This window comes from Onychomys torridus, chromosome 2 (genome assembly GCF_903995425.1).
Source record: "Onychomys torridus chromosome 2, mOncTor1.1, whole genome shotgun sequence".
NCBI lineage: Eukaryota > Metazoa > Chordata > Mammalia > Rodentia > Cricetidae > Onychomys > Onychomys torridus.
Genome location: NC_050444.1, coordinates 167,376,747 through 167,403,186, shown reverse-complemented (window position 1 = coordinate 167,403,186; position 26,440 = coordinate 167,376,747). Strand labels below are relative to the sequence as shown.

The 26,440-nt window shown below is 44.6% G+C and overlaps 2 protein-coding genes and 1 pseudogene across 9 annotated transcripts; 1 reads left to right on the top strand and 2 right to left on the bottom strand.

Annotated features, from left to right (window-relative positions):
* Positions 1–1,711: 1,711 nt before the first annotated feature.
* Positions 1,712–19,420, bottom strand: Ccnl2 (cyclin L2). Of its 7 annotated transcripts, XM_036177451.1 has the most exons (13): positions 19,382–19,419; positions 14,263–14,752; positions 13,785–13,859; positions 13,462–13,571; positions 9,840–9,960; positions 7,847–7,911; positions 7,202–7,327; positions 5,406–5,505; positions 4,994–5,098; positions 4,767–4,908; positions 3,622–3,733; positions 3,449–3,541; positions 1,712–2,940 (listed from the first exon to the last, which is right to left on the bottom strand). In XM_036177451.1, exons 8-13 carry the CDS (start codon positions 5,496–5,498, stop codon positions 2,586–2,588), a joined length of 900 nt encoding a protein of 299 aa, XP_036033344.1. In that variant the 5' UTR covers positions 5,499–5,505; positions 7,202–7,327; positions 7,847–7,911; positions 9,840–9,960; positions 13,462–13,571; positions 13,785–13,859; positions 14,263–14,752; positions 19,382–19,419; the 3' UTR covers positions 1,712–2,585. The 7 variants fall into 7 exon arrangements, with proteins under 7 accessions (XP_036033344.1, XP_036033343.1, XP_036033342.1 ...); XM_036177450.1 differs by lacking the exon at positions 7,202–7,327 and having other exon boundaries at positions 3,622–3,730; positions 19,382–19,420; XM_036177449.1 differs by lacking the exon at positions 7,202–7,327.
* On the top strand, positions 11,201–12,866 carry LOC118577393 (annotated as a pseudogene).
* Positions 17,903–25,301, bottom strand: Mrpl20 (mitochondrial ribosomal protein L20). 2 transcript variants are annotated; one of them, XR_004944189.1, is made up of 5 exons: positions 25,139–25,301; positions 24,947–25,057; positions 22,474–22,551; positions 19,382–19,617; positions 17,903–18,056 (listed from the first exon to the last, which is right to left on the bottom strand). XR_004944189.1 is itself a non-coding variant. In XM_036177456.1 (4 exons), the coding sequence occupies exons 1-4, from the start codon at positions 25,223–25,225 to the stop codon at positions 19,444–19,446; spliced, it is 450 nt and encodes a 149-aa protein (XP_036033349.1). In that variant the 5' UTR covers positions 25,226–25,301; the 3' UTR covers positions 19,274–19,443. The 2 variants fall into 2 exon arrangements, 1 of the variants encoding a protein (XP_036033349.1); XM_036177456.1 differs by lacking the exon at positions 17,903–18,056 and having other exon boundaries at positions 19,274–19,617.
* Positions 25,302–26,440: the final 1,139 nt, after the last annotated feature.

The following is a 26,440-nucleotide window of genomic DNA, read 5'->3' as shown; positions in this document are numbered from 1 at the left end:
AACTTATTAAAGAGACCAGGTTGGCCTTGAACTCATAGAAATCAATCTGTCTTTGTCTCCCAAGCGCTCAAATTAAAGGCATGTGCTAATGTGCTATCACAGTTGGAAACCCCTTCTTTTTTTTTTTTTGCCAGAGCTGAGGACTGAACCCAGGGCCTTGCACTTGCTAGGCAAGCGCTCTACCACTGAGCTAAATCCCCAACCCTGGAAACCCCTTCTTAATTAAACTGAATAGTTAAGGAAAATATTCTAACACAAAACATACTGTTTGTGTTTTTTTTTTAAACTTTTATCTAAAATCTAAACGTTACTGGAGTATTATACATGATGATGAAAAAGCTGTATTACCTCCTGCATCAAACTGATAAGTGCACAACAGTATCACTGTGCCTGAACCACAGAGTTCTTGATGCAGAGTATATGAACAAGGCAAAGCAAACAGTGACTTCTATACCCTTTGTTACATGGATTCCCTTAGAGCAGTGGTTCTCAACCTTCCTAATACTGTGACCCTTTAATACAATTCCTCATGTTATGGTGACACCCAACCATAAAATTATTTTCATTGAGAATTCATAACTATAATTTTTTGTTGTTGGTTTTTTTGTGTTTGTTTCAAGATAGGGTTTCTCTAAGTAGTTTTGGTGCCTGTCCTGGATCTCACTCTGTTTTTTGTTTGTTTGTTTTTTCGAGACAGAGTTTCTCTGTATAGCTTTGTGCCTTTCCTGGATCTCTAGACCAGGCTGGCCTAGAACTCACAAAGATCCACCTCCCTCTGCCTCCCGAGTGCTGGGATTAAAGGTGTGCACCACCACCACCCGCCATGGCCACGTGGCTGTTTTGAACTCTGTGGACCAGGCTGGCCTCAAACTAAGAGATCCACCTGGCTCTGCCTCCTGAGTGCTGGGATTAAGGGCATTTGTCACAACTGCCAGGCCTCATAACTGTAATTTTGCTACTGTTCTGAATTGTAATGTAAACATCTGTTTTCCAATGGTCTTGGGTGACCCCTGTGGAAGGGTTGTTGCACTCCAAAGGAGTTGCAACCCAGAGGTTGAGAGCCATTGCCTTAGAGGGAGGGAAAGGTTGATCATATCACCCTCAGACAGGGGATGCCAGGATGAACTGATTTTTCTGCCCAGGGCCCGCAAATATCTTGTTGAACCTGTATTGGTCTCAATGGTCACTATGACCTGGGAGCCCCACTGAAATAGGGGCTTGACCCACCTGCTACTTCTTTGTGTAGGGACAGGGAACCATGAAGCTGACCTGAGTAGGATTTGACTAGCCCTAGCAATGCTACTCAGACAAAGTATATGCAGGCTACCTGGAGGCACTGATGCTCTGGCTATCAAGGGTGGGATAAGATATGGGGAACAATGCCCATACTTGTCTCTAGGACCTAGTTTAAGGAAGTGATCCCTGGCAAAAGAGCCCGTACATTTTTACAGGCAATACTCATCCAAAGAATAGGCCTGCTCATCTTACCTGTCTTACTGTCTGTCCATAGTGGTTCAGATCGCAGTCTGAACCCAGGAGCCCTATTCTTGGCTGTCCCTGTACCTAAACACAAAATTTAAGTTATTATAAAACCATGACCCTTAGTTTGAAGCCCTTGAGCTGTACATTGATGTCATATCTTCCCTCCTGTTGCACTCCAGAAAACAGCCTTTCATCTCTAAGGGCAGATGGTTTCAGTAACGCACAGAGCTTAATACAAAATCCAACACTTTAATGAGAACTGGGAGCAAAGATCAGGGAATATACAGCTCTTATTTCCCCTAGAATAGCTAAGCTGGCAGTGCACAGTTGCACACAAACACTCCCACTATGCCTGAGTCCCACAGCCAAGCCCCAGGCATGCACATAAGAAAACTAGCAGAAGGACAGCTCACAAAGTCTTACACCCCAAGTGTCCTGAGAATTTTGTTTATTCAACCTCGTAAAATTTCTCTAGAGCTGGTGGCCTGCACTCAGCATTGCAGATAAAAATATATGACTTTCAACACAGACCTAAATACCTTCACAATTTAAAAATCAGAATTCTCTATACAAGTGTTAAGCTAACAGAATTCAAATTCTGAGTTTTTACATATAGCTTTCACTTGTATTAAACACATGTTTATTTACAACATGAATAGAGAACGGGGGGGGGGGGGGGGGGGGGGGGGGGGTATTAAGGCCATTTTCTCTTTGTGAAACACTGGAAAATATGTACACAAGTATAACCTAATATAGGTGGACATTTGAAAAATCATCTTTCTTGGCTTAACGTAATTGAATATAAGTTTAGGAGTGAAGAGACAGCTTATCAATAGCACCAAGCCACACCAATGGGGACGAGTGCCTTTGCTGTTCCATCCAGCTACCTGAAGGTCTGTAGTTGAGGTGGACCTTCAACTGGGACAGATGTGAAGCACTCCCCAGGCCAGCCTGAAGGGTACCTTGCTCACTGTCCCATCAGTTAAATTCACCTCAAGGTCCATCCAATTGAAAACTTCCAAAAAAATATCATGCTACAAGGCCACTGAAGCCAAGGTGTGTCCAACAGGGAGGAACCAAGGGCAGCCACCAAGGAACCCATCTCACCTCCGATGTCTGCTGTGTCCAGGGTGGTCCCGCTCATAGCGATGGCCTGTGCGCTCATATGACCTTGAACGTTCTCGTCTTTGATCTCTATAGTAATGACTTTTCTTCTTGTATTTTCCAGAATTGTCTGTCCGCTCTCGTGACCGGCTTCGAGAACGAGAGGAGCTCCGGCTACGAGACTTGTGTGACTTCTGGGTGAGGTACTTGCAGTCCTTTGATTTCCGGGAGGTCCTCACTTCTGAGCCTTTGTAGGGAGCACCACGGTGTACCTGCCTTGGAGGAGAATCACTGCGGCTCCGAGAACGACTCTGTGACTTGGACCCACCTGAGGTAGAGGCACTATCACTTTTCCTGTGGAGAGAAAAACATACTTGTCACCACAAGTGTGGCCACCTGTCCTAGGCAAGCCCTAACAAAGCAGAGGAGTTGGCAAAGGGCTTCGTTTTGTTTTGTTTCATTTTTCAAGACAGGGTTTCTCTGTGCAGCCCTCGCTGTCCTGGAACTCACTCTATAGACCAGGCTGGCCTCTAACTCAGATCTGCCTGCCTCTTTCTTCCAAGTGCTCGGATTAAAGGTATGTACCACCACCAGTTGGCTGCAAAGGGACTCTTAAATTCAGAGAAAGAAAAACCACATCAGGTTAAGAGCCACTGTCCCACTGGGCATGGTGGCACACACCTTCAATCCACTTCAAGCACTTGGGAAGCAGTCTGCACTACAGAATGAGTTCCAGGACTGCCAGAACTACACAGAAAAGAAACCCTGTCTCAAATAAAATAAAAAGGCACCAATGTCCGCATTATTGCAAGTGACATCTATGTCCCCTCCTACTCCCCTAAGAAAATGCCCCAGCACACACCTTCTCTTTGGAGAAGCAGACCGTGACGGGGATCGTGAGTAGCTCTGTTCACGGCTCGTGCTTTGACTTCGACTCTCGTGCCCTTTTGGCAAGCTGCAAACAGGAGCACAGTAGTTTTAGACCTGTGATACCTTAGCCTTCAATGTCTATGTAGGCACACATGAGCATCTTACCCATTCACAGGGCTGTCTGCCTTGGCTTTCTTTGGGCCCTCCACTTTCCGTTTGGCATTCTTCACAGAGAGTGGAGAAGACTTGTTTCCTTTACCTTCTTTGGGAGATTCTACTGAATCAAATAAGAAATTAAAACCATAATCAGAAACCTCTTCAAAAGGAAATACACTAGCAAAGAAAGACAAGACCACCTGTACTACCCTGGAACACAGAATGAAAATACACACAAGACACAGATAGGCCTATTTGTTCAGACCTATTTTGCCCAGGGACCAGGGAAAGAGTATCATATTCTATGTTCTAACAATATAGTCATAGACTCTAAGCTTAAAATTCTAGCTTGGTGGTGGTGTTGCACGCCTTTAATCCCAGTACTCAGCAGACAGATCTCTGTGAGTTAGAGGGCAGCTTGATCCACAAAGTTAGTTTCAGGACATCCAGAGCTGTTGCACAGAGAAACCCTGTCTCAAACAAACAAACAAAACACAAGCCAAAAACCAGGTAACAAGCCAACTTGGTAGATACTGTTTAAAAAAATAAAAAAAGAAAAGAAAAGAAAGAGGGCTGGAGAGATGGCTCAGACGTTAAGAGCACTGGCTAGTCTTCCAAAGGTTCTGAGTTCAATTCCCAGCAACCACATACATGGTGGCATGGTGGCTCACAACCATCTATAATGAGATCTGGTGCCCTCTTCTGGCCTGCAGGCATACATGCAGGCAGAATATTGTACACATAATAAATAACTTTTTTTTTTTGAGACAGGGTTTCTCTATGTAGTTTGGAGCCAGTCCTGGATCTCGCTCTGTAGACCAGGCTGGCCTCGAACTCACAGAGATCTGCCTGCCTCTGCCTCCCAAGTGCTGGGATTAAAGGCGTGCGCCACCACCGCCCGAATAGATAGGAAGGAAGGAAGGAAGGAAGGAAGGAAGGAAGGAAGGAAGGAAAAAACAGCATTTTAGAAAGGCTGTCCACATTTCTTAGTATGACAACAATTCCTGGGGCTAGGGATTCCAGTACCAGAGTACTATTGAGATAAGTTGCAGGCTCAACTCCAAGATAGAACTGGGAGGTAGTAGCACATATCCCTAAACCAAAATTCAGGTTCCAAATTGCTCCCTTGTGAAGAATAAAGTCTGAACACTTACCCAGCTTGGGAGCAGGTGAGAACCCTGCAGCACTGTCCAGAACTGGAGCACTCCCTGGTAGCAGCCCCCTAGCTCGTGCTTTGGCCTCTTCAATGGCATGCTTTCTCTTTTCCACCTCACTTTCTAGGTGTGTCAAATCAACCTGAAAAGCCATAATCATCCATTCAGAACCAAATGCTTCTGGCCAAACACAAGCATATAATCCACACAAAAACACACAGAGGAACCTTTTTCCGTGTATAAAGCTGCAGGATTTTAAAGCAAATTTCTTGAATTTCTTCTTCAGTTGCTCCAAACAAAAGAAACCAATGTGGACGATTGGGTAAAGGGATCTGTGAATACAAATGTTATCATGTCACTTTCCTTAAGAACTCCAAGGCCAGGTATGGTGGTGCACACCGTTAATCCTAGCGCTCAGCAGCAGAGGCTGTATCTTTGTGAATCTGAGGATTCTCAAAAAACCACCACCACTACCACCAAAACATTTCAAGCCCAACAAGATTCTTAGGGCAACACCTGAAAATGGCCTGACAGTTACCAAGAAACTCTGTTGCTAATGAACCTAGTTTGACAAATACACTAACATTACTAGAGGGTGGAGAAAGGTCTAGAGTCTAAAATGTAGGTAAATGCACTTACCTCCAGTGTCCGGGCAGCGAGGTAGATACAGGCACAAGCAATGCTCTCAGGTTGGAACCGCACAAAAACATCGGTGCGAAGGCTGTCATTCATGTAGTTCCTAAAAACAAGACCAGGAAGACTGTAATGATATGGGCAACTATGCCACTACCTGTCATCAAAGGTTGTTATTCCTAAGGGTTCTACACTAGGACTGGGCTGGGAATTCTGGGAATCTCCAGAGATACCAGGGGACATTCTGAATACATGAAAGAAATCACTGGGGAAAAAAGCTGGCTGAATGTCAAATACATGTTGCTATGAACGAGAACCGACTTTAACTTTACTTTTCCTTCTATATTTGGCCTGCTATCATGCAAAGCACAATGCTTAGAAAGAAAATGCTACTTAGTAGTTAAAATGAAGTTGATTAAAGAAATCTAAATGTTCAAAATCCATAGTGCAGAGAAACATGCAAACTCAAATGAGCAGGCTGAGCATGAAGCCTTGAAACTGTGAGACAAGCTGTCCTGTGTTCCTTTTCTTCAGGCAGCACTTGTGGCCCGGTCCTTCTCCAGATGACTGGGCCGCAGCTCCAGTGAGGGAGTCCACTTGGAAAAGGGAAAGGCCCTTGGGTGCAGTTCAGATGCATGGGCACATCATGCAGAGGAGGTCAACACCCAAGGGAATCCTCTTCTCGGGCTTATCAAAGAACGTTTCCAAACTGTCCCATTTCAACAAGGAGTCTTAAAATGAACATTCATAAAAATCAGACAAAAGCAACAAAACACTAAAAGTGGCAACAAGCTAAGTACACTTAAAAATACTATAATACTTTAGAAGATATAGGTAAGTACAAAACTTCACATTTTTAGAAAAGTTAAAGGTCTTTAAAATTGGCTACATCTTTAACATTTTCTTTATATATTTCTTTTAAATTGATAGTCTAAAACCAAATGGTAAACTAGCTTTATCAACATTACAAAAACAATTCATGAGAAAACATGTGAAGAGGTTATATTATACACTGCCCAACATATCCATAATGGTATAACACACACACCCTAATGTCTGGCTGTACCTCATAAGATTTAACTACCCCCACCCAGTATCTTTGCCCTAAAACCTTAGAGAAAGTAACATTCAAACCCAATTTGACATTCTAAACAGTAAATTCTACAGCTGTCTATAAGAGGCAGTTGGCCCTGGAAGCATTAACTCTACACATCAGAAGGGAAGCCAGAATGACAACTGCACTATCCATCTCTCAGGAGCCATTCTGTGGCTAAACAGTATAAACATTCACAAATACAACCATCAATAATTTTATTACTAATAAGGAATTTTTAGTATTCAAATATACTAACTCATTAAGTTTAGGTTCTAAAAACAAGTGAAATCCTTTAAAGGTGTATTTAAACTTTATGCTACATTTGAAATAAATTACAATAGTTTAACTTAAAGATGCACACCTTTACTGGAAAGCGTGCCATTTAAGCTGCTGAAAAGAGCAACTGTAGGACTTGGGAGGAATAATAACAAGATCTAGTAACAGCCTGAATTTCCACCACGCCAATTTGTCACTTCAGTTCTTACAGCTTTCTATACATTTGAAAAAACAAAAAAACAAAAAAACAAGGTATTGCATCTTTATTGCATAGGTACAACAGTTTTAAAAGGACAAAATTCAAGTTAAGACAGTTATCAACTCTAATTGATTGATACAATTACCAAGCACGACAGGATTAACAAGAAGCACAATCATCAGAGAACCACAAGCAGCAGTCGGCCATGACTATACTATCAGGTACGCATACCACCAGTCTAGAGCCAGCCTTCGGTGGAGAGCCTGCACTGGATTGGCTGAAGACGGCCGCTGTCCCTGCACCAAAGCGCTTGGACAGCAGAGGAGAAGTCTTAGTCACTTACCCTCAGAGGCTACCCTTTGATTGAAAGAGTACAGAAAAGAAAAGTCAAAACAGGTTCTCTATAAAGCATGTCATAGCACCAGACAATTCAGTCAGCAATTATGACCCCTACAGGCTTAACTCTGTGGGGGAAATATACCCCAACAGCAAATTGTTACTTCAGCCTTCATTCTAGCATATGCCTGCTAAAACCAACCCAGGACTGCATCAAAACCCCTCCCCTTCCCTAAATTCTCTGAAAACAATACCACTGATTATGTGGTTGGGACTATCACCTGTACATTCCTGTACCCAGCTACCAAACCCCAGAGGGAAGCCCATTGACTACTCTCCCAGGGTAGAAGCATTGGGAATACAGGGGCAGGGGTGGATGGGCCACCTACCGTTAAGCCTGTCCCTGTCATTTTGGGGGAGGCACTGGGACAATTCCAGACCATAACCAAGTCATGGGATGACAACCCACTGCCCAAGTGCCTCAAGTAATACATTCCTGAACTGCCCTGGCTGGTCTCATAGAACGGGAAATCAACTCACCATGCAGTCTGGACCAGGTGTTGATTACGCTCACACTCTAACACCTGAAGGTACATAACGATTATCTGGAAGATATGGGTCAGGCAGTTATTACCAAAAACTTGGAGAGCAGGGAACTCAGATCTTGGTGTCCATGCAGCAAAAGAACCTCAAGCTATACCCCAGGGAGCTCCTGGTGACGTCCGGCAGACAGCTCAACTTTTATGATGTGCTTGCTACCTGCTTTTATAGTTGGGCAGAGTGCGCATGTGAAGACCATGCTGCACCCATGGGATTGAAGGCCTTGTTTTCCATGCGGCTCATTTTCATTCTTGTTGACACCATCTTTTCCACCAATGAGATTAGCCTGCCCTACACATCCCTGTACCCCAGTAGCCAACTTGCACAAAACATGAAAATACATTAAACAAATTAAGTACTTAAAATATTTTGTGGATGATTTACCAAGAATTTAATGTCAGAAACTCAAATAAGCAATAGAAGATGACAAGGCCACAGAAGTAAACATGAACTTTGGTTTATTAAGGCAGGGTCTCACTATGTAGATCTGGCTGGCCTGGAGCTTGATATGCAGACCAGGTTGGCCTCAAACTCAGAGATTTGCCTGCCTTTTGCTACCCAAGTGCTAGGATCAAAAGTGTGCACTACTATGCCCAGCTAAGCCTGAAGCTTTAAAGTTTTAGTTTACCTAAACCAGATAAGACACTCAACTCATTTCTAATCAGCACATGATATAAACTATTTTGGTTCATTTTGAAATGAAAGGATTCAGAATTCTTCATGTTCTTCTACTGGAGATATTAAAGCTAACTTTTAAAAGTTAGTTCTTGCCAGGTGGTAGTGGCGGCAGCGGCGGCAGAGGCGCACGCCTTTAATCTCGGCTCTCAGGAGGCAGAGCCAGGTGAATCTCTGAGTTTGAGGCCAGCCTGGTCTACAGAGCGAGACCCAGGACAGGCACCAAAACTACACAGAGAAGCCCTGTCTCGAAAGACCAAAACAAACAAACAAAGTTAGTCCTTAAGGGCTAAGGAGAAAGCTCAGTCAGTAAAGTGCTTGCCTCACAATCCCTAGAATGCACGTAAGAATGCTGGGTGTGGTAGCTCACTATTGGGAGGTAGAGACAGAAGGATTCCTGGGACTCACTGGCCAGCCAGTCTAACCTACTTGGTAAGGTCCAGGCCACTAAGACCATGCATCTGAGGAAGAAGTATTCCTGGCAATTTTATCTGGACTCCAAATGTACTCACACACACACACATGCACTTTAAAAAAAAATTACTGTTAAGAAAAATGTACATGGGGCTGGTTAAGAGTACTTGACTGCTCTTTCAGAGGTCCTGAGTTTAATTCCCAGCAACCACATGTGGCTTACAACCATCTATAATGGGATCAGATTCCCTCTTCTGGTATGAATGAAGACAGAGCAATCATATACATAAACTGTATGAACAAATAAAACTTTCTTTCTTTCTTTCTTTTTTTTTTTGTATTTCAAGACAAGGTTTCTCTGTGTAGCTTTCGAGCCTGTCCTGGAACTTGCTGCCCTTGAACTCACAGAGATCTACCTGTCTCTGCCTCCCAACTGCACAGATTAAAGCTGTATGCAACCACACCAGGATAAGTCCTGCTTATTTTTGAAATAAGGTCTCATGTAGGGGAGACTGGCCTCCTACTTGAAATGTAGCTAGAGATGTCTTTGAAATCCTAACCTGCTTGCTGCCAAGTCAGGCAAGAAAAATGTATGTTAATGGATTCAACATCTAACTTTACCACTGCTTTTGAAAGCCCAGATCTAAAGGACATCACTTCAAAAACTCTTATAAAAGTAATTACTAAAAGATTGATAAATAAAGGATTAATTTTACATTTTAGACATAAACAAGAAAACCAAATAAAGGGAACATTCAGTACTCTTCAAGGTCTTCACTTCAGCACATAGTAGAAGTCAGCTGAAGTATGGCTTAGCTGGCTGCAGGCACCAAACCAAACCCACCTTATGAGGGTGCTTCACATGGACACAAAAGCCCAGCTCCTTGAGAACACGTCTTTCTGCCTTTATAATCTGGTTCTTTAAATTAACATACTCTTGATCCAGCACTAGAGGCACAGGTTTCCTGCAAAGACAAAGCAAATGCTCTGTATCAGCATCAATCAAGCAAAAGTCTTTCAGATTCCACCAAGTGATTACACTACAGTACCAGAAAGCTACAAAATCACTTCAACAAAATTATGAAACAGCCCTCAAACCTCAATTCTAACCTATGTACACTTTATTACTAACCTGCCCCTTGTTTCTACACATAAAAGAGCATTTAGCATATCAATACACCTCTTGAATATGGAGGTAGGTCTCTGGATCTCTGCACAAGTGTTATATAACACCATGTCAGATTCAAGACAGCGATCAACCTTTCTGGTTGAATGGGAAACTACAGAATCAATAAAGACATCCGTCAGTATACACTGGAGCTGGTTCCATGACAACTTTCACCTAACACTAGTATCTATGAATGCTCAAGTTTCTTATACAAAATGGTGGAATATCCCCCAAAGCACTTACATACAGCCTCCACACATTTCAAATCATATTTAGGTACTTTATGATACCTAGTACAATGTAAATGCTACACACATATAGTCAAGGTACTGTTGTTTAAGGAATAGTGACAAGAAAGTCTACACATGTTCAGCACAGACACTGATTCCACTCCCTGCACCCCAATATTTCCAATCCAAGGTTGGTTGAACTCTTGAATGAGAAAGCTATAGATATAGACTATCAAAAAAGAGACCAGGTTTAGTCTGGCATGGTGGCACATGCCTTTGATTGCAGCACTCAGGAAAAAGAGGAAGGTGGCTATCTGTGTGTTTTGAGGCCAGTCTGGTCTACAGAGTGAATTCCAAAACAGCCAGAGGTCTACAAAGAAACTCTGTATTAAAAAACCAAACCAAACCAACAACAATACAAAAACAACAAAACAAAAGAGACCAGGTTGTGTTTTAAAGGGAAGGGTTTCTGTTAAGTTGGGCATAGTGGCACATTCCCCTAACCCCAGCACTGTAGGGGCAGAGACAGTCAATCTGAGTGAGGCCAGCCTGGTCTACATAAAGTTTCAGGCCAACTAAGGCTACATAATAAGACTCTGGTTCTTTTAAAAAAAAAAAAAAAAAAAAAGCAGAACAAAATAAAAACTAAAGGGCTTCTGTGAAAAAGAACAGGAAGTCTGGGATAAGGTCTAGGGCACTTCTAGGAACAACAGTTGTCTGGTTTTTTTGTGTGGATACTTTCTTTTTCTTTCTTTCTTCTTTTAATTTTGTATGGGGGACTACTGAAATCAGTTGCCTCCTTCTACCATGTGGAACCTGGGCATCAAATCCAGGTCCTCCGGCTTGACAGCAGGCTCTTTTACCCATTAAACCATCTGTGTATATATTCTTTAAAACTTGTATTACATTTGTTTGTTTTATGGGTTGTACCTGTGGAGGACAAAGGACAACTGTGGGAGTCAATTCTCTCCTGCCATGTTGATTCTAGAGTTGAATTCATGGTCCTTTACCTGTTGAGACCCTCACTATTGCTTTTGGGTTTTACCTGTTTTTGAAAAAGGATCTTCCTGGGTTGGGGATTTAGCTCAGTGGTAGAGCGCTTGCCTAGCAAGCACAAGGCCCTGGGTTTAATCCTCAGCTCAAAAAAAAAAAAAAAAAAAAAAAAGAAAAGAAAACATCTTCCTATGTTTTATGTTCTTTTGTGACAGGGTCTTATGTACTCCAGGCTGGCTTTAAATTCATTATGTAACTGAGGATGGATGACCTTGAACTCTTGATCTTATTTCCACCTCTCAATCACCAAGATTTCAATTGTATATCTTCACTTCTGACTTGCTCCAAGGATGGGTTGGCTTTTATTCATTTATTGTTGTTGTTTGGCTAGACAGGGTTCCTCTGTGTAGCCCATCTGTTTTGCAACTTAGCTCTGTAGACCAAGCTGACCTCAAACTCAAAAGAATCTCCTGTCTCTGCCTCCCAAGTGCTAGGATTAAAGGCTTGTGCCACCATGCCCAGCTCTCCATGAGTGTTTTAAAAAGCAGTGTTTGGAGCTGGTAGCTGCCCTTCACTCCAAGTGTCTCTCTCCAGGCTGATCCCCCAGCCCCGGTGTCGGCCACAGGTCCCAGCTGCTGGTGAAGCGGAGCTGCAGTGCTTGCAGCACCCTTGGGTGTCTCTTGGGAGCAGTCGTGCCAGATCCATGGAGAAGAGCCAGGTTCCCCAAGTGGGAGCTGCCAAGGCCTGGGGCCAGCTGGCCTGCCGAGAAGTCCCAGCCACCCGAGACCAAGGGACCACAGGCCACCGATACCTGGAAGGCAGGGTGGCCCCGCAGCTAGGATAACGAGCTGAACCTCTCCAACCTGGAGGCTGCCTACTCGTCCTTCCTGCGCTCGCTGGGCGAGGACCCCCAGCGGCCGGGGCTGCTCAAGACACCCTGGAGAGCGGCCACCCCCCATACAATTCTTCACCAAGGGACACCAGGAGACTATCTCAGATGTCCTGAATGACGAGATATTTGATGAGGATCACGATGAGATGGTGATTGTGAAGGACATAGATATGTTCCCCATGTGTGAACATCACCTTGTTCCATTTGTGGGAAGGGTCCACATTGGTTACCTTCCCAACAAGCAAGTTCTTGGCCTCAGCAAACTTGCCAGGATTGTAGAAATCTATAGTAGAAGACTACAAGTTCAAGAGCACCTCACCAAACAAATTGCAGTAGCCATCACAGAAGCCTTGCAGCCTGCAAGTGTTGGGATAGTGATTGAAGCAACACACATGTGTGTATGGTAATGTGAGGCGTGCAGAAAATGAACAGCAAGACTGTCACCAGCACCATGCTGGGGGTATTCCAGGAAGACCCAAAGACTCGGGAAGAGTTCCTCACGCTCATCAGGAGCTGAACTTTGGTGTGCACATAGAACCTGTTTTGCAGACCCCACCGCTACTGGCGTTATCTGTCTCAATCATGCATTCCAGTTTCAATTGGTACAGATGTGAATTGTGTTTCTCACTATGAATTGTATTTAATAATTATTTATAGATATGTCCAATAAAAGTAATTAACTAAAAAAATTAAAAAACAAAACAAAACAGTGTTTGGAGACAAGCATGCTCACACATGTAATCTGAACATAAGGGGAGATTGAGAGGGACTGCTGAGAGATTGAGATCAGCCTCACTTACATTTCAGGCCACTTATGGCTACACAGCAAGATCAGATATCAAAACAGACAATTTCTAGGGCTATTTCTGTTAATAACTTTGGAAGGATACAAATGCTTCCTAGCAAGGAGAGGCCAGGAATGCTGGTCAACACAATACAATGCTGGGACAACTCCCTTAATGAAGACTCACCAGCCCAGAAACATGGAGAAAACAGGAGACTAGGGTGGTGAGCTGATGTGGTCATACAGGAACTGTTCCAGCAGAGCTAGAACAGCCAACTATCCTGCTTATTGTGCTCCCCTACCCCTCTAGACATCATCTGGCACTCGGGAACAAGCTACTGTAAATCCACAGGTTGGTATTATATTACCAGACATACAACAGCTCTGGAAAGGACTCACTTTTTCTCTCTTAGATGCCGAAGGCGATGGAATACATTGATGACATCCCTGATTCGTCTTGGAGCCTCTTCTATTTTGGAAGCCAGGTGAACACAAGCCATGGACACATGCTGAAATGTACATTGGGATACAGGTGTTTTTCCCCAACCTGAGGACCTTCCAGGGCGTTAAAAACTATTAGGAGCAAAAAGAAAGTACAGAGACAGGCCTCCAGGGAGAGAACTGTATAGACATTACAGGACAGAATTCAGTTCACTAAGAAGTGCGCAGAACAAGCCAGGTTTCCTCCCAATTCATCTCTCTGATAAAACAAAGAAGCCTACCTCCATGGAATGTTTCACGAAGGACTTAGTGTAAAAGAATCGCTGGAACAACACCTGCCCTGTAGCCATGGCCACCTAGGGACGGAGAAGATTCCATCACTTTTGAACGCCAAACTCAAACCTGTCCCAGCTGAAATGTCATGTGTAGTTCCCCCTAGAACAAATACCCACTACGTTTCCATTTCCCCAAAGAATTTCTGTCTCGCGAGGTTGTCCTGGGGTTTGTGAGAGGGCCTTTGCCCGAGGGGGAGGGGGAGGTGATGTCCGGGCGCGGGCCCCACTCCAAGCCGGTCAGCGGTCAAGTGTGAAGCATGGACTCAGGGGGATTGTGTCGAGGCTGTGGTGCGGGCCTGGCTCCGAACTCAGTCACGGTCTAGGTCCGGTTGGTTCCGGGACGTGGGCCAAGCCAATAACAAAGGCCTGGCACTCTCGGCCGCCGGCGGACGGTTATCTATAAAGCTCGCGGCCGCGCCCTTACCTGCGGCAGGCGAAGCAGGATGCCGGCTGCCTGGATGAGCTCGCAGCCCACCACGCGGAGGCCGGTCTCTGTGTCGATATCGAGACCGCTCGACATGGATGGCGTGAAGCGAAGCTTGTCGTCGGGCAGCAAGCAGTTCTCCAAAGTGATGAGCACGCCTGAGTATAGCCTGTCACCGATCAGTACCCCCTGAGACCCTGGGGCGGCTCCCCCCGAGCCGGAAGAGCCGGCCGCCAGCGCAGGAGCCGCCAACACCGAAGCCCCGGCCGCCGACGCCGCCATTTTGTGCCGCCGATTCTTTTTCGGGCCCTTCCCGGAGGGCGGCTCCTCGCGACGATCACAGCCGTCCCGCCCCACCTCCGCCCATTGGCTGCACGTCACCGCCGCCTCGACCCCGTTGGCCGTACGACCTGTTCTTCTGTTTGCGTCAGCCGCTGACGCCGGAAGTGGCCACGGGAGGGGCTGCTCGTTACCCACTGGGCTCCGGGGCCTGGACAAAATCGGAAGCGGTCAGTCGGCGGGGATTACAGCGCTCCTGCCTCACAAACTGGGGCTCTAGAAGGGAGTCTTTGCTTGGGTATTGGGACTTCTTCCCCACTATCTCACACGCACAGCATTACAGCGCGATTTAGTCCAGGGTCTCCAGTTCCCAACCCTTCCAGCCTGGTCTACAGAGATCCAGGACAGGCCCCAGAACTACACAGAGAAACCCTGTCCAAACAACAACAACCAAAAACAAAAAACAACAACAACAACAAAAACCGTGCAGGTTAAGGAACTAGAGAGATGGCTCAGCGGTTAAGAGCACTGGCTGCCCTTCCAGAGGTCCTGAGTTCAATTCCCAGAAACCACATAGTGGCTCACAACCATCTATTATAGGGATCTGATGCCCTTTTCTGTCATGCAGGCATACATGCAAACCGAGCACTCATATACGTAAGTAAATATTTTTTAAGGGCAGATTAAAGAGAACTGGAAAATATAATGACTCTACCAATCTCTCATGGCAGGTACCAGAGATTTTGAAGGTCGGTGGAAAAGACTTGGAGTTGACCCTACAGACAGTATTTATGAATATTCCTAACTCCATTCCTGACCTGCCAAGTTTCACCCAAAACTATGCAGTAGATGTGGCTATTACCTGTCACTGCTGTTATCTTTTTTTTTTTTAAAGGTTTATTATACATACAGCGTTCTATCTGTAGGCCAGTAGATGGCACCAGATCTCATTACAGATGGTTGTGAGCCACTATGTGGTGTGGTAATTGAACTCAGGCCCTCAGGAAGAGCAGGCAGTGCTCTTAACTGCTGAGCCATCTCTCCAGCCCCCACTGCTGTTATCTTAAGCTTTCAGCAATATTGCAGCTTTGGAGGGAGGGAAAATTGAGAGGACACTGAAGGTAAGGAGACTCCTGGATAGGTCCAATTCAGGTATTTTGAGCTTCAAACAAGGCTGCCAATAGTCAGCATATAGCCCAGCTCTAGGGGGTTGGTTTGATTCCATTGCCTAAGCAGATCCAACTAAGACCACATCTCCTGTCCTCTACCCATGCTGGCCATATTGTTACTTGTGGGTAGCCACCCCAGCATTGGCCTGGAAGTTCCAACTCCCATTGAGGCTTCGGTAATGGTCATGCCCACAAGGCAGGGCTGAGGAAGCTGAAGACCCAGGATCCAGAGAGATCTCGCTTGGTTTGGGACCCTGGACACTGGAGGTGGACCGAGCAGAGTTCTCCAGAGAACACCGCCAGACTGCGCCATACTTTTGCCAGACCCTACAACCTATCCCTTCATTTATAAGTTACCCCACAAAATAAACCTCCCTTTAACTACGTGGAGTGGCCTTAATAGTTTCACCAATATCTGGCGCCCAACGTGGGGCACAAACCCACGACCCTGAGATTAAGAGTCTCATGCTCTACCAACTGAGCTAGCCTTTCATGTCTGCTCCTGGCAGCACCTATTTACTTCAGAGAGGAGGATGGACATTAAAGACACTTCATATGGAGTTTATCTTCACCTTGGCAAAAATAGCCATTTGGGCAAGAAACTGTTCTTGCCTGGACTGCTTGATCAACTGGACATGCAGGAACCATAGAAAGGTGACCACTGAACTTTGCTTGACAAAATGGTCCTTCAGGTTCCTGCTTCTCAGAAGAAACTGCCAGACATTCTACAGGACTGAAAAGAAGTGAACAAGAGACTCTAGCCCTGTGGGCTGAAGACAGATGCCCCAACTTTACAAAGGAACATTAGGTGATTGTCCAGGCTGCCAGCTGTCTCTGTCTACCCTACAAGACTCCCAAAAGTTGCTTGCATCCTTCTCCTGGTTCTCAGGTAATATTATATCCTTCTGAGGTCTTTGATGTGGTTGAAGACTAGATAGTTATAATTTTCTCAGTTATGATAAAAGATAAGTTTGATATAAAACCTTAGACTCACAAATATAGATAGGATATCTTCATTAATATTATAACTGTAATTCTTGATTGATAATGGTTTTGTTATCTAAAATTTTACTATAGAAAAGTTAAAACCTTGCTTTTTGAAAAAAAGAAAAGGAGAAGTGCTGTGGGATGTTCTGTATGTTACGTGTTGCTCTGATGGGTTAAAATAATGAAGTGCTGATTGGCCAGTAGCCAGGCAGGAAGGATAGCGTAGGCAGGACAAGGAGGAGGAGAATTCTGGGAAGTGAAGACTGGAGAGAGATACTGCCAGCCACCGCCATGACAAGGAAGATGTAAGGTAATGGTAAGCCACGAGCCACATGGCAAAGTATAGATTAATAGAAATGGGTTAATTTAAGATAGAAGAAGTAGATAACAAGAAGCCTGTCATGGCCATACAGTTTGTAAACAATGTAAGTTTTTGTGTGTTTACTTGGTTGGTTCCGAGCGTCTATGGGCCTGGCGGGTGAGAGAGATTTGTCCTGACTGTAGGCCAGGCAGGAAAACTCCAACTACAGTTACTGTCTACCCATCTCTATCCCTAGGCTGCAACTCCAAGGTGGGTCCAAGGATCCAAGGCTGTCACTGCCTGGCTGCTTGCCCATTCCCTAAACTGAAGCTGGCCAAAAGATAGAAGAGACTGTTGGCTCTAGTTACTCAAGCCAGACTCTGGTACTGGAGATGTCTGTTAACACCCAACAGGAAGAGAAACCTAGTCTAGATAGGGATGCTGGGTACAACTTAGTGGCTTGCAGCATCTCTTGTCTTTATTAAGTACACAACAAAGCTCAGTGATGGGGCCAAAAGGGTCTATATCTTCTACCCCATTGGTTCAATAACCATTGGCTGATGAGCCAATGAACACTCAAGCAAAGTGGTGACAGTATCATAAACAAGACACAAATACTTAGTGCAGTGACCTTTAGGCTGATAACAACAACAACAACAACAACAACAAAACCCAAAGGGGCCTTGTAGGAATCTTCAGTAATAGAAGACAAAATTAACCTGGCCTACAGTGATGATAAAGAATAGAGGACAGATCCAAGTGGTCTTTTTTTTAAAATATAGATTTTATTTAATTTTATTTTATGTACATTGTTGTTTTGTCTGCATTCATGGTCTACAAAGTGAAGGTGCTCTTAACCTCTAAGTTACAGCTTTTTAAAAATTTTATGTGCATTGGTGTTTTGCTTATATGCATATCTGTGTTGAAAAACAAAAACAAAACAACAACAAAGCAAGCTACAGAACTTGATAGAGGCATGGAAATAGGTGTTTTCGGAGGGATGGCAGTCTTTGAGTGAGCCAGGATCCCAAGATGGCCTGACCTGAATACATTATCCACTGCAGGAGGAAGAATGAGAGAGACTACATTACACAACATGAATAGACCTGCTGAGGTGCTGCTGCTGCTGCTGCTGCGTTTGTCCAGAATGTATTCCTGAGCCTCACAGAGCAGGCGTGTTAAAAGACCTAGCTAGAGCCTGATGGTGGTGGCACATGCCTTTGATCCCAATACTTAGGAGGCAGAGGCAGGCGGATTTCAGTGAGTTCCAGGACAGCCAGGACTATTACACATAGAAAACCTGTTTCAGAAAAAAAAAAAAAAAAAATCTAGCTAGATAATGTAAGTTTCAAAGTCTCACTTTAAAACTGAGCCAACTTTTCATACTGAGACCAAGAGTATCACATTCTTGATATGAGGACATAGTCACCTAAGCTGTACCCAACTGGGAACATGGAAAGAGACAGGAAACAGGCTAGTGGCCCAAAAGCTGAACCACTGGGTATGATATACATATGGAAAAGACCAAAAGAGGTTAATAGCAGTCCTTTTTTATAAGCTTACAGATTGGGAACAGAGCAGAGTCTGTTCCCAAATACCCAGCAGCCACTTCCCAAATTACCACACAGAGGCTTATATTAATTATACATGCTCAGCCAATAGCTCAGGCTTATTACTAACTAGCTCTTACCCTTAAATTAACTCATAATTCTTTTTGTTTGTTTGTTTTGTTGTTTGTTTTTCGAGACAGGGTTTCCCTGTGTAGCTTTGCGCCTTTCCTGGAACTTACTTGGCAGCCCAGGCTGGCCTCGAACTCACAGAGATCCGCCTGGCTCTGCCTCCCGAGTGCTGGGATTAAAGGTGTGTGCCACCACCACCCGGCCATTAACTCATAATTCTTATCTATGTTTGGTCACGTGGCTTGGTACCTTTTCTCAGTACAAATTATCATCTTGCTTCTCTGAATTTGCCCTTCTCTTCCCAGAATTCTCCTGGTATGGCTCTTGCCCTCAAACTCTTACTGCCCAGCTACTGACCAGCTTTTTATTAGCAAATGAGAGTAATACATATTCACAGTGTAGAAAAGGGTTGTTCCACAGCAAAGCAGGGGTATTTCAGAAGCCTGGTGTGGAACTCCTACTTTATAGGGAAAAGCAGCATGCAAATCCTACTACTGCCATTTAACGGGCAGTCAATGATAACAAGTATATGGGCACTTCAGAGGCTTTATGCATTTAAAGGTGTGTTTGCCTGATGCTAGAAAATAACTCACAAGTTGAACACTGCAAAAGGTTTATTTGTACAATCTTTACAGGGCACTGAGTAAAAAACCTTTTCTCTCAAGCCTGTTGCTAAAATATAAACAAATACAAATCAGACTTACTGGTGATAGACAATCCTTTTGCAACTATCTTGTTTATAAGAATTTCCATAGCTCTGCAGCCTTCAATGGTACTGCACCACTCTGGAAAAGATGCCTTCAGGCTCCTTTCCATCCCCCAAAGCTGCAGCAAATCCTTCCTGCTGCCTCCTCTTAGCCAAAGCTGCCAAAGATTTAAAAGTCTTTGGTTCATAGATGGCCAGGTCCACAAGTACTTTCCTGTTGAGCTCCACCTGGCACTGGGAAGACAAAGAACCACAACCAGTAGTAAGCATCAGAAACCACTTGAAAAATCGAAGTGTGGTGGTGCACACCTTTAATTCCAGCACTGTGGAGGCAGAGGCAGGCAGATCTCTGCATTCCAGGCCAGCCAAAGACTAGTGAGACCCTATCCAAAAACAACAGAAATTACTTCAGTAGACTACAGGATATTCTATGTGGGAACAGACAGGAGGATGCAACCACAAGACTTCATGAGTCTAGAGTAGCCAACACCACCCTACTGGTGATCAACAGCTAGGAACGGTGGGATAGGTAAAGCAGGAACATCTTGCCTGTAAAATGTAGGAAGATACTGTAGGATAAATTTGGGGGGGGGACAACGACAAGGAAAGGTACCTGTAGAGGCTACAACATGAAGAGCCAGCTAAGGCCCAGGACCCATGGTTAGGGTCAGTGGTCACTTGGACACTACGACTTCTGGCATGGGCTAATCCTTTACTGTAATTCAAAGACATATAAGCTCATTAAGGATACAGGGCTGACAGAAGCATTGAGTTCAAGGTGAGACTACCTCAAAAGAGAGAGGCCATAGTGCTGGGAGTGTAACTGAGTGGTGAGTGCTTATGCACAAGCCCTGGATTCCATCCCCAGCAATGATGATCAATAATAGGTGATTTCAGAAAGCAGGTAACTTTCACCAGTGGGACAAGAAAAGAAGAAAAGAGGATAGGCTACATATAGTAAATACTGCAATCAAGCACTAAGTGGACCCTACTGTATGACCTGGAAGTGACTTTCTTTCCTTTTTTCTTTATTTCTTTTGGTTTTTTGAGAGAGGGTTTCTCTGTGTAGTTTTGCTCTTGGATCTTGCTCTGTATACCAGGATGGCCTCAAACTCACAGAGATCCACCTGTCTCTGCCTCCTAAGTGTGAGAATTAAAGGTGTTGCATCACCACAGCCTGGCTCTTTTTATTTATTTTATTATTATTTTTTTAATACAAAAGTATCTTATGTAGCTCTGGTTGTCCTGGAACTTACTATGTAAATGAGGGCTGGCCTCAAACTCAACAGAGATCCACCTGTCATCCCCCCTTCCCCTATCACAAGTGTTTGGACTAAAGATGTGTACCACCACAACTTGCAGACCTATGACTTTAGATCTGCTTTCTGAGCTTCAGGCCCACATCAATAAAATGGGGGATATAACACCTCCTCAGCTCACCCAGAGGACCCTTAAAAAGCACTAGGACAATGTATGTGATAAGGTGGAAGCAGAATGCCTACCATGGACTCTTTAAAAGGAAAAATGTGGGATGCTAGAGAAACGGCTCAGGAGTTAAGAGCACTTACTCCTCTTCCAGAGGACCTGGATTTAATTCCCAGAACCTACAGGGCAATTTATAATCATCTATAACTCAGGGATCCAATGCCCTCTTCCGGCTTCAAAAGACACCAGGCGCAGACGTAGTACATAGATGTACATGCAGGCAAAATAACTTTACATAACATTAAAACAAAAAACAAAACAAAATAAAAACCCTCAAACCTAAAGTTAAAATTAGTTTTCTATCTTTTTCATTTCATACAAAAACATCCAAATTGGCAACTGTTTCAGGATACTTGATCACATTGCGTGAAGATGTGTCTGTTCTTCCTTGCCTGCCTAAGATACCTTCTGACTGATTTAATGAAGAGCTGAATGGCCAATAGCTAGGCAGGAGAGAATAGGTGGGACTTCCAGGCAGAGATAGGAACTCTGAGAAGAGACATGGAGGAAGTAGAATGTACTATATGGAGGAGAGGTAACAAGCTATGTGGCAGAATGTTGATGAATATAAACAGGTTAATTTAAATTTGTTTTTAGTTTTTTGTTGGTGGTGGTGGTGGTGGTTTTTCGAAACAGGGTTTCTCTGTGTAGCTTTGCACCTTTCCTGGATCTCACTTTGTAGACCAGACTGGCCTTGAACTCACAGAGATCTGCATGCCTCTGCCTCCCAAGTGCTGGGATTAAAGGCATGTGCCACCACCACCTGGCTTAATTTAAGTTTTAAGAGCTAGTTGGGAATAAGTCTAAGCTAAGGCCAAGCTTTCAAAATTAAAAAGTCTCTTTATTTGGGAGCTAGCAGTCCAAAGAAAGACCTGTTATATTTGACACCCCACACTGGGTCCCATTAGCACAATGGCTACACCTGAATCTGCTGCTGTTTCAGCCAGTGATTGTGGTTCCACAGTTACAGGTCCACTTCTCAGGCAGCAGCCTGGTGGGACTTTTATGTTCTGCTGTTTCCACCTCCTGCTGATGCCACCAAATGCAGTTTTTAACTAAATCTCTATCGTTCTATTTATCAATAAGAGTTGGGAGTCAGAAGCTGGGGTGAAATCCTCCTAGCTCAAAGAGGTTGAGAAGCAACTAGCTGACCTTCCTGGCATCTCAGAAATAGAGCTCCACCAAACCAAAAAAGACAGCCACACTCAAAGTCCCTCCCTACTACTCCCAGTACATCTCTATTGGTCTTCCAGACTCCCTCTGACTCTCTATGATTACTTTCTGTCAACTAGTTGCTGGCTCTGCCTCCTGACCCAAGGTTGATTTTATTTAATTAATGAAAATGCAAACTCGGGATTCACAGTGTGATCGAATATCCCAAAACAGGCAACTGTATGACAAGCTGTATTTACAATGTGCTGAACTATCAGCAAGGCAAAGGAAAAGCAAGTAGGTTTCCAGAACTCCACATAGACATCAAAAAGTGGTCTAGGGTGCAGCCCTAGCAACACTCATATCTACCCCATGGACTACTACCAGGCTGGCTTACATCTGATGGCATGATTCCTTTAGATACTCAACACCTCAATAAGGCCCTCAGCTTACCTTAATTAAGTTGACAATGAATGATGGATACTGTAAGCCATGTTCCTGGGAGGCAGCTGTAATTCGATTAGTCCAGAGCTAGAATTAAAATAAATGTTTGAATTTCTTTTTCTTTCTTTCTTCTTTCTGAAACAGGGTCTCACTATGAAACATCTTTTCTACTTTTGTTTTTTGTTTTTTGTTTTTTCGAGACAGGGTTTCTCTGTGTAGCTTTGCCCATTTCCTGGATCTCGCTCTGTAGATCAGGCTGGCTTTGAACTCACCCAGATCCGCCTAGCTCTACCTCCCAAGTGCTGGGATTAAAGGCGTATGTCACCACCGCCCAGCTTTTCTACTTCTTTTTACAAGCAATTTTTAATTCAGTCAGAACCTATGCTAGAAACAAGATATGGATACAACATTTAGAAATCAATATCAAGCAATATCCTAAAGCAAGGTGTGGCAGTACAGACCTTTAATCCCAGCACTCGGGAGTCAGAGACAGGCAGATTCTTTGAGTTTGAGGGCAGCCTGGTCTACAGAGCAAGGTCCAGGAAATGCACAAAGCTACAAAGAGAAACCCTGTCTGGAAAAACTAAAAAAAAAAAAAAAAAAAAAAATAGAAAAGATGTTTTCTTCTCAGGCAAACAGGCTTTTAGAACAAACAACAGCAAAGGTTGATGTATTTCATACAGACAAGCCCTACTCTGAATCACAAGCAGGCTGCAATCCGTAGGAAAAAGCAAGATGATCAAGAGATACAGCCAGCCTCGGTTACATTTTGAGACACTGTCACAAAAAGGAATGCACATAGATGGTGCGGGTGGTACAAGCCTTTAATCCCAGCACTCAGGAGGCAGAGGCAGGCGTACAAGTTAGAAGCCAGCCTAGTTGGTCTACATATCAAATTCCAGGACAGTCTGTTTTACATAGAGAAACCTTGTTTTGAAAGAAAAAAAAAAGGAAAGCAAAATTTTCCTTTAAAAAGCCAGGAGAACAACTCAAGTTTGAGGCCAGCCTGGTCTATACAGTGAATTTCAGGGTAAGCAGGGCTATATGGCAAGATTCTATCTTACAAACAAAATAAAGCAAACAAAAAACAATAAAGACAGGCAGACAGGCAAGGGTAGGCCTGGTAGCATAGGCCTGTAACCCCAGCTCCCGGTATTCCTAGGGCACGATTGCAAACCTGGGTCATAGAACGAGTTCTAGTCCAGCCTGGGAAGTTAGTGCTCTGTAATACATGCCTTCTATGGAGCTCGCAGGCCAGGCACCTTATCATGTTCAGGTCCCAATTAGAGAGCTCACCTCAAAGACAACCAGGTGGATGGCTTCTGAGGAATGGCACTGGAAGCTGACCTCTACACACCACACATGACATTGGCTGGGGATATAGCTCAGAAGTTCATAGGCCATAGAGATGGTTCATATTACTGTGCAATCCTGATGGCCAGAGCTCAATCCTTGGAACTCAAGTAAAAAAGCTATATGTAGTAGCATACATCTATAATCCTAACACTCGTATGGTTAAGCCATAAATTCATAGGCCAGCTAGCTTAGAGTACAGGGTATAGCAGGAACAGTGAAGCAGATCTTGCTACAACGAGGTGGAAGGCAAGAACTGACTCCTGACATTACTCTCTAACCTTCATCTGTACATAAGCATGAGTACATGTGTACACAGAAAACCCATGCCGAGCATGCTCAAAGCCATAGGTTCATTCAATCCCAAGTACTGCCTTCCCTTTCTCCCCCTCAAAAAAAAAAAAAAAAGACAAGCAAGGAAGTCACCCACTGCAAACTACGTGTATGTACCAAAACAAAGATTGAGATACTGTGGCAGACATAGGAACACAGCAAATCTATGAAGGGAAAGAGGATCCTTGAAGGATCTGGCTGACTGGATTAGTAGGGTCTATGCCAGGCACAGGCAAACACCTTAACATCTATCTGGAAAGACACAAGAATCTGTAAGTATGAATCAAAGAGAAGAGCAATAATAGTATAACTTCATAATACCTGGTGTGTGTGTCTGTTCTTATACAATTAAAATTAAACACCCCATCCTAACACGAGGCTTCCTCTTTTACCTTTATAAACTTCCATTTGCCTATGGGGTAAGTCTGTTTCCTCTCTATCCAGAGTCAGTCCTTCGTCCCTACAGGATAACTATCCCTCCCCACTCTCCAGTGCCCCTTTCCGCTTCTCCCGTCCTCTAACTCCTGTCTTTGTCTCTTTGTCCCCATGGGACAAATAAATCTCCTTTGTGCTGAAAATTTGGTCTAGGGGTGCCTTGTGCTGATACCGGTCCTTTCACCCTTCACACAGCTTCTGTCCAAGGAGGTGAGGACAACACCCAGGGGATGAAGGCCAAGCTCCGGGGAGCTGGAAGGCTGAGCTCCCGAAGCCGGGTGTGGAGGAGGGCCGAGCTCTAGGGGAGATGAAGGACAAGCTTGGGCCTTGTCTGGATGGGGCTCCCAGGGGCGGTGCTTACGGTCCTCAGGTTCCTCTTCTTCAGTCTGCGGGCCTGCGAACACTTAACGAAAGCTCTGGTCACCGCCCTGACTGCCAGCCGGTAGCAGCGATTCTTCCTTCCCCTAAAATGCTGGACGAAGAAAAAGGAAGAAGGGTGTCTGGATGATAGCGCACCACCTTGCCCTGCCCCGATCCCGGCACGCGCACTCACCTGAGCATGTTTCAACACCTCCTGAACCCGACAAATGCGGTCGGTGAGGCGGTTCCGCAGCCAGAGCCGCGTTGTAAGGAATACCATCGTGTGCTCCAGAGAACCCAGGGGCTGCCATAAGCACTTCCGGGTCAACGGTCAGAGAGGCCGGCCAGGCCGGGTGTGTGCGCACACAGTCTTCCGGGACGCCTCTGGGCTCGCTCCCTGAGTTCCGTTGTGCGTGACCATCCGCAAGCAGATGGTGCAGGCGGAAGAGACCAGATGGTTAGAGCTGATGCCATGGATTGAAAGGACTAAGACTGCTTGGCTGATGATCAAGTAGACAGAGAGGGCAGTTGCGGACCGAAGTCAGACTTCCAGAAACGACTAAAGAACCTCGGTGGTCTGCTCTTGTGTAGGCATCAGTTAGTTGTCCCTAAATGAAAATGTCAGAAATTAAATCAAGGCAGCGCCATTCTAAATGCAGCTAGTCTGATTTTGTTGGTTTTGTTTTGTTTTGTTTTGTTTTTGTTCTTTCGAGACAGGGTTTCTCTGTGTAACTGTTTGACCTGGAGCTCTCTGTAGAACAGGTTGACCTCGAGCTCGCAGAGATTCGTCTGTCTCTGCCTCCAGAGTGCTGAGATTAAAAGCATGGACTACCACGCCCTGCTAAAGCAGCTCGTCTGAGTCGCCAGCCCAGATGTCCTGAAGAAGATTTGCCCAGGGGTTGAAGACTAACCTCCTGTGGGCATGGAAAGCCAAGTTCCGGGGGATGGAGGGTTGAGCTCCCAAAGCCGGGTGTAGTAGAGAAAAGAACCAAGCTCTAGGGAGATGAAGGCCAAGCTGGGGATCCAGGTGGGGTGAGATTTAGAGTCAACATTAGTCAACAGTTCTTAAACAGTAGCGTTGAGTTTACTCATCAGCTTTACTGAGTAAAGCTCTAACTGACTTACCAAGAAGTTGACTACCAGTTTTGTTCTTTTTACTTCTGGATTCTCTGATTCTCTTGGAACTTTTCAGGGTCTTATTTGAACATGCACCCTTTCACCTGATCCCGTCAACCAATCAAAATTCCATATACACATTCAAATTAAGGCAGCTCATTTTTGAGACACTTCCACACTGCTACTGGGAGCTGCTTCTCTATTTCGAAATAAACTTTGCTTGCTTGCCCTTCACAGTCCTTGCTTCCCATTCTTTTCAATTGTGAGACAGGGTCTGTATGACTCAAGAAACTGACTGCTAGCCTCATGTGATGGTGTCCCAAGTACTCAAGAGGCAGAAGCAGGAAAACCAAGCCTCAAAAAATTAAAACAAACAAAA